At 41.8% G+C, this 7854-nt stretch overlaps 1 protein-coding gene across 4 annotated transcripts in view; it reads left to right on the top strand.

The window, feature by feature from the left end:
* The first annotated feature begins 264 nt into the window (after positions 1-264).
* Positions 265-7854, top strand: part of CENPJ (centromere protein J) — a 55930-nt gene continuing 48340 nt past the window's right edge. The window contains exons 1-5 of one of the 4 annotated variants that reach the window (XM_049646687.1): positions 265-534; positions 1199-1264; positions 4784-4991; positions 6349-6858; positions 7356-7479. In XM_049646687.1, the coding sequence (XP_049502644.1) occupies positions 6415-6858; positions 7356-7479 (568 nt within the window). In that variant the 5' untranslated portion in view covers positions 265-534; positions 1199-1264; positions 4784-4991; positions 6349-6414. Of the gene's footprint in view, positions 535-1198; positions 1265-2867; positions 2976-4783; positions 4992-6348; positions 6859-7355; positions 7480-7854 lie in introns of those variants that run through there. The other 3 variants (XM_049646686.1, XM_049646684.1, XM_049646685.1) reach the window with 3 other exon arrangements.

Here is a 7854-nt window from a genome sequence, read left to right as displayed (position 1 = left end):
TGATCTCAAGGTTCATGAATTTGAGCCCCACATCGGGCTGTCTGCTGTCAGCACAGAGCCCCCCTTGGATCCCCCGTCTCCCTCTCTGCCCCTCCCCAGCTCGCATGCTCTCTCTCTCAAATACAAAAAAATGTGCAATAAAAACCTGTAGAATGCTTTGAAACCATCAGACAATTAAATAAAAACCTTAATTATTGTTATTTTCAAGAAGAGGGTAAAATAAAAATATAGGTGTGACAAGTATCATAGTATTGCTCTGCTGTGATTATAGCAATGATTCAGGCTACTATTCCCCTTTCCTGTGTATTCAACATTATGGCTCAGGCATTCTAGAATGTAGTAGATGTGATAATCCCTTTGTTACTTAGACTCACAGGTTTCCATAATCTTTTGCTGCAATCCAATGCACCAGCAATAGTTTTATCTTTATTAAAACAACAAGGTTTTTTAAAAAGCTGTTCTTTTGGCATCCAACATGGTTGATGGAAACTTCTTTACTGCAATAAAATTCCAGAAATCCGAGTTTGGGAACTGGTAAGGAATTCCCTCTCTTCCCCATAGGTGAAGTGGGCCATGGGTTTTCTTGCTTTTGCCTGGAAACTACTTGAATCTCTTCAGTATTACCTCTAACCTGCTAGAGTCATCCTTTCTAGCCTGGATGATTCCAGCATGGGGATCACCCCTTGATCAGGCCTGCAATTCTATCCTCTCTTGACAGAGAAGTTACTACTATTACTAGCCCAGCAATGAAGGATTTTCAACTCTCTGAACATCTTTCATAGCCAGATCAGCTGTGTTAAAATATTATTCCCAATAACTTGAGAATAACATGGTATCAATTTGTATTTTACAAAACCGTTTGACATGACCTGGAGAGCTGGGCCTGGCAAACAAAGTGAGTTCATCGAGTTGAAATCATGACAAGGATGGAAGCACCTTGACGGACATGTTTGTGGTACAGATTTTCGTGATAGTTTTATGGGTGAATACTTACCTCCAAAACTCATCAAGTTATATACATTAAATATGTATAGCTTTTTGTATGTCAATCATACCTCAAAAAATGGTTTCTTAAAAAGTGCAAACACCTCCTGCTCATTAAATTTGACAAGATGTTATGCTGTTTTTATATAACGTTTTAAATTAATCTTCTTGATGATTCTGTGAGGTAGGCATTGTTATCATCCCCGTTTTGCAGATGAGAAGACTGAGTTTCTCAACGGTGCAGTACTGAAGACTACAAAGCACTTTGTAAGTCCTCAAGGTAGGATCTGATCCCAGGAATGCCTGATTTCAAAGCATGGGCTCTTAATCATTTTATTATAGTGTCCGCCTCCTCTTATGATGGCATAAAGGATGGTATCAGAATGCATAATTTGTGGTTGAACCCCCTGGATGGGAGCTCTTAGTCTAATTTCTCTCCACATCAATACTGAAGATGCAACAAGATAGCTGATGAGGGTGAATCTTCCACTGCGTGGCACAACAGAAGTTGGAAGTTTCTCCCCTCTACCCCTCCCACCTTGTGACGGATTCTGAGGACACTTCACACTCAGTGGGCAGTTTTGAGAATTGCCTGGGCTATAGATGAACATTTAGGTATTAGAACCTTAATTTAACAACCGATTAGGACTTGAGTGTGGTAACAGTCTTATTTTTATTCAGCCAGCAAGCAATATGGTACTACATACCACATTGGAATAAGAATATAGCAATAAAATACAGGCACAAAATTAGAGGATATTGTGACTATCTTAAAAGACACACAACATTTTAAGAGAAACAACGAACCTTTGGGCATGCTTTTTCAAGCCAAAGGACTGTTACAAATGAAGATGAGAGTTTGGATCCTCACAAGGCATCTTAAATAGTTTTGTGATCTTGGAAGTCTTGGGATTTGGTTTCATCCATAATGAAAAAAAGAGAAAAAAGCAAATCCAAAACCTTGCTTTAGGGAAAGTCTATTTTTGAGGGTGGAAGCAAAACAATTTTGGGGGGCAAATTTCTGCGAAAGTGTTTTTTTAATTATCTTTAACCAGTGGTAGTTTATTTCAGTGATTACACTGGTTGTTATAAATGGCACTTTATTTGACCTTTTTTTTTTTTTTTTTTTACAAATTTCACTTGGCTTACTGGTGTTTAATTAAACAGACATGAAGCCCGGTAGTGTAGGCTACGGTAAGTTGCACCGCATTGTTCTCTACCTACACAACCCTCTGTGGTGGCAATAAGGAAAACATTTTCTGAATTTTGCACTTTCAGTGTTTAAAATAAAGAGTTTTAACATCTAATGGCCACACACAGCCAAACCATGTATTAGCTGTACGAGAAATGATGAGTGATGACTATTTTTGGAGTGAATTCTCACCCGTTTACCTTGGTCTGGTGAGTGCCTGTGAGCACTGTCACACCCAGCCAAATCGGAAAACAAAATAGACGGACGTTAAACAAAAAGCACCTCCCCCGCGCCCATCACCTCTAAAAGCACTGGTCTGTAGGTTGTTAGCTCTGAATCTCTAGGTTCCCAGCTTTTCTCTGAACGCGGCGATCGACTTCTCGTTAAGGCGCTATCCCTAGTTTCCAAGGCGGGACTGGGGTTGGGGGCGGGCTAGCTCTGCCCAGGAAGTTCTCTTTAAGAACGGTTTTTTTTTTCCCTCCCGCCCAGCAGCCCGCCTACTCCAGCCACTAGCCCCGCGGCCCAGGCGGAAGGCGCCTCTCAGTGAGACCCTAGGTAACGTCCGTCCCTGAGAGACCGCCGGGAGTGGTAGTTTACGTGGGTTTCTCCCGTGCCCCCGCGCAAGCGCCGAGGGGGCCGGTGGAAACTACATTTCCCAGGAGCCCTCGGATCAGGGGCGGAGCCGGACTTGGGGGCGGGGCTCCGGCCGGAGGTGCTGGTTGTGGCGGCTCATTCATAAATGCAGTGGCGATTTTCGCTGTGGTGTGAGTGGACTGAGAGGCCAGAGGACTGCGGCGCGGTAATGTGTGGGCAGAGGAGCGGGGGAGCTAGTGTGTTTGTCGCCCTGCGCCTAAGAGTGCTGGCGGTGCGTGGGAGGGATCTGCTCCGGCCTCAGCGCTGGCTCAGCTGGGCGCCAAGCGAGCGGGACGCTCGCCGGCCGTGCGACGGTGGCCAACACTTCTGTGGCCGTCCCAGCTTAACGCTGTTTTTGTGGCGAGCCTTCTTTTCAGGGACTCTCACCGCCTGTGGTTTGGGCTTTACTTCAAACAGCTGTTCAGAGGCGCGGGGGACACAGTGGGTTCGAGAAAGTGTAAAGTTGGTTTGCTTTCTGTCCTTACGTAGGCCCGTCATCACCCTAGTCCTCCTTGTCTTTCAAAGCTTTGCTGTGCATTCGTGGCGTTCGAGGACTTGTATTTGGGAGACTGTTAAATCACCTCCCTAACCAACTAGTTATACGGTCTGAGGATGGCTTTGAGTTAACTGTTTGTATCCACTTTTCCCCTCAGAATGCAGAAAATGTATCCCCCCAGACTGCTTTAAGAACGTTTACATAGCAGTCTTTGGAGGTTGCAAGGCTGTCCGCTTGTTTCAAACAGATTTTAATGTCTAGAAAATCCTAGTCCACATACTAACCCTTGGTAGACATTTTGCTATATTATATATATGTATGTTCCCTTTAGCAAGGCCTTCCCAGCAATAAATAGCAGATGAAGTGAAACTACTTTTATTCATGCTGACAGTAAATATACTTTGAAGATCATAGTCACGAAGTTGAAAGGAAGGAACAGAGGTGCTGAGTGTGGGAAGACGCAGATGCCTTGAATGCTGCAGCACAAGGGGACTTGGGCTTGTCAGTCTAGTAGGGAACTTCTCTAGTTTTCAATGTTACAGAATAACCTTGTAGCTTGTGTCTCTAAATTCGGATTTCAGAAGTTTCCTGCTAAAGTCACTTCAGTTTAACAAAGATTACCTGGCTGGTTTTGATGAAATGTTGGTCCTTTTTCAAAAGGCGTCATCTCAAAAATAATTAGAATTACTTCGCTTAGAACAGAGTTTCAAAAATTATTCAGGAATAGCAGATATTAAGTAATCTTCCCTAATCTTAAGTGTACTATCCAAATGTATACACCAGAGTAATCCCCGCTAGTTAAAGATAATAAGACTCCCTATCGTCCCCAAAGGCAGAAGCCGCTTCTCAGTCAATGATGCCAACCCCCAGCTTCCTAGATAACCATGAGTCTGACTTCTGTACCTATACATTTATTTTGCCTGTTCTTGAACTTCATATTAAATGGGAACATACAGGTGTGAATTTGTTGAGAGTTGGACTCAACATTACTCATCTGTGTTGTCTGTAGCAACAGTTCCTTTTTTTCTTTCTCTCTCTTTTTTTAAATTTTTTTTTCAACTTTTTTTTTTTTTTTTTTTTTTAATTTTTGGGACAGAGAGAGACAGAGCATGAACGGGGGAGGGGCAGAGAGAGAGGGAGACACAGAATCGGAAACAGGCTCCAGGCTCTGAGCCATCAGCCCAGAGCCTGACGCGGGGCTCGAACTCACGGACCGCGAGATCGTGACCTGAGCTGAAGTCGGACGCTTAACCGACTGCGCCACCCAGGCGCCCCTCTCTCTCTTTTTTTAATGTCTCAGTAGCTGTGGTTCTCAAAAGTGGTAAAAAGCACACCGCCACTTTGGTCTTTGCTTATTGAGTAGTTTGCGAGCAGTCGTTTTGTCTTCTATTTGGACAGTTGTACAAACTGGTGATTCACAGCGTTTGTACCTAACGCACTGAGGAGTTTTAACAGCTCGACTCATGACGCTGTTTCAGGGTTGTGCTTCAGAAGATGGAGGACAAGTATTTTCAGCGTAGGTCGCTGAGTGCAGTGAAGCAACAAGGGAAACAGCAGTCACTTGACTTAAAATTCCATTAAATCCGGTTTTGATAAAGTGACACCATCTGTCTTTCAGTTCGTCAGTCATACTGAGTACTTTCAAGTGCCGAATAGTGGCTACCAGAATGGACAGCACAGGTCCAGGTAACCTTGCTTTCCTGTCTTTATCTCTTGCACACTGCTCTGCACTTTGCCTTTGTCAACTTAACAATGTGTCTTGGGTATTCCAAGACGGCCATATCAGTCAGTACCTGGTCTTGCTTGTTCTGTTCGGTCGCATAATATAAAAGCCATAATTAGTCGGTCCCCTCTTGATAGACATTTAAGTTAATCTCGGTTTGTTACAAACGTGAGCTTGTGCCAATATAGCACACAATGCCTAGATGTGAAATTGCTAAGTCAGAGTTTCTGTGCATTTACGATTTGGATAGATAGTGTCAAATTGCCCTTCAAAAGGTTTTACCAGTTTACATTCCCAAATGACGCTTTATGGAAGATTTCTTTTCCACACTGGGGTTTATCAGTTTTTTAGTTTTTGCCAACCTGGTATGTGGAAACTGGTATGTCATTACTGTTTTAATTTCTGTTCCACTTGAGTGAGTATGAGCATATTGTAATGTTTGTGCATCTATATTTCTTTTTCTGCTTGTATCTTTTTTTTTTTTTCAGACACTAGGTACAAAGCTAAATAAATACATGTATGCCTCCAAATTGCCATTTTTCATTTCCTTTTGTATTATATTGATAAAGTTAAAATCTAGAATTGTGTCTGAAAAATAATGTGAAACGTCATTTCGCTTTGGTACTAGATTTTCTCACCCCTCACTTCAGAGACATGGCTATACTAATTCTCTCCTCTGTCCATCCTCATTAGCCTACAGACATGCTTTTATTTCTCCTGTCTTAAAAAATCATTCTTCACCATGCTTCCCTGTACAGCCACCGTTCCATTTATTTCCTTCCCTTTATAACAGAACTCCTGGGAAGAGTTAGCTGTCCTTAATTTCTCATTCTTTCATGTATTTCCTCCATTTAAGCTTTGGCAGCATCCCTCTCCCTTCCAGCTGCTCTCATCAAAGTTATCATGACCTTTACGTTGCTCAATTCCAAGATCAGTTCTCAGTTCTCACCCTTCGTCTGTTAACAGCATTTAACACGTCTCTTTCTTCCTTGAAACACTTTTTTCACTTGGTCTCCAGGACACTACGTTCTACATCTTCTCTTTTTTGTACCCTCAGTCACTTAGTGATCTCGCCCAGTGTCAAGGCCTTAAATAACATCTATATCTTGATTCTGTCAGCAAGGAACTTAGGTTTTTGATTCACTCAATTTGGATATTTTTAAGACTTAAAAAAAAAAAACAAACCACGTAACTTCTTGCGCAGTTGCTTTGCTGATTAAGTCTTTTGAATTTGAAATATCCAGTAGATTTTTGTGCTGGTTCGCGGTTTGGGTAGAACAGCTTTAACCGATGTTTTTTGTTGGCATCTTCTTTCTACAGGCTTTGGAAATTAATAGCAGTTCCAGCTTGTATATTATTTAAATATAATAGTGTCGTTGGACTAAAATGTTCCTGATGCCAGCCTCTTCAGAGTTAAATAGTGGGCAGAGCTTCCTAACCCAGTGGATGACCAATCCTTCTCGGGCTGGGGTCATATTAAATCGTGGATTTCCTATTTTGGAAGCAGACGAAGAGCAGCAAGCAAGTGTGGACACTTCTACCAGCTTTCCTGTTAAAGCCACTCATTTTTCAAATAGCTTCACCTTTATAAGTGAAGAAGATTCACTTCATGAAGAACAGAAGTTGGACTCTAACAGCCCTTATAAACTACAATCAAATAAGTCTGAAACACATGCAGTGTTTCCTTTAACTAAAGAGGAACCACAAATAGTGGCATGTCAGGGTGCTCCTGGACCCTGGGAAGATAACAAAAATGACATTGTCTCAGATCTTTCAAGTGAATGCAAAGAAGTGCCTTATAAAGACCCACTTTTTAAAAAGCTTGAACAGGTACAACAGGATTTGGCCTAATGTATTTGCATTATTGCAAGTTTCTGTTGATGAACAGTTTCTTCCCCTTGCCTGGGAAATCCTCAAAATACCAAATTTTGCCTTTTATCTAATGTGAAACATTAACACAGGTTTGATATGTAACATACAACACTTGAGATAACAATGTCTTTTAAGTTTCTGCTTCGTTTGGCAAAAACTGAATTGGAAATGGCTGATTAGATATTAAAGGGGAAAAGTTGATCATAAATGTACTGATACCTATCGTATTGTAAGAATCTACAGATTCAAATGACTTTTTCTGTTTCTATGTTTCCTTCATAAAAAATAGGATTTTAGAGTTTGGGTGGCAGATGTAGTTACTTAGGGATCACTCTTTGAAACTCTGTATTAGAGATGATACGAAAAGGGAGATGAGAGGGGTTAAGATAAATGTAAGGAGCAAAGATCCCTAAAGAAATGTAATGTTAGTTTAATCAAGTTTTATGTTTAAAAAGCTGAAAGAAGTACAACAGAAGAAGCAGGAACAGCTGAGGAGGCAGCATTTCGAGCAACTACAGAGACTTCTGGAAGAACAAGAGAAGCTGCTCACTACTGTGTCTGGGCACCAACCACTTCCAGGTACTTTGTGCTTACACAGAGCCTTCAGTCAGCTCAACAGTGAACACTGACATTTCTCACCTTTAGTTGTTTGACAGGTTTTTTCTACCATTACTCTATCATATGTGGTGAACCCCAGTTTCTTTAGGGGCCTTGCAGATAACTATGAAATGGTGGTGGTGTTATATGATTGGGACAGGTGGGAGCTGGGCCATTCTGGAGCATGTGTGCCCTGCTTAACGGCAGTCATATTTATTTATAAAATAAAAGTTTAAAGATTTTTAATTTTTTTTTAACATTTACTTATTTTTGAGAGACAGAGCATGAGTGAGGGAGGGGCAGAGAGAGAGAGGGAGGGGCAGAGAGAGAGAGGGAGGGGCAGAGAGAGAGAGGGAG

Source organism: Panthera uncia (genome assembly GCF_023721935.1).
Source record: "Panthera uncia isolate 11264 chromosome A1 unlocalized genomic scaffold, Puncia_PCG_1.0 HiC_scaffold_16, whole genome shotgun sequence".
NCBI lineage: Eukaryota > Metazoa > Chordata > Mammalia > Carnivora > Felidae > Panthera > Panthera uncia.
The sequence above is the reverse complement of the archived record's forward strand: the minus strand, read 5'-3'. Positions and strand labels throughout refer to the sequence as shown.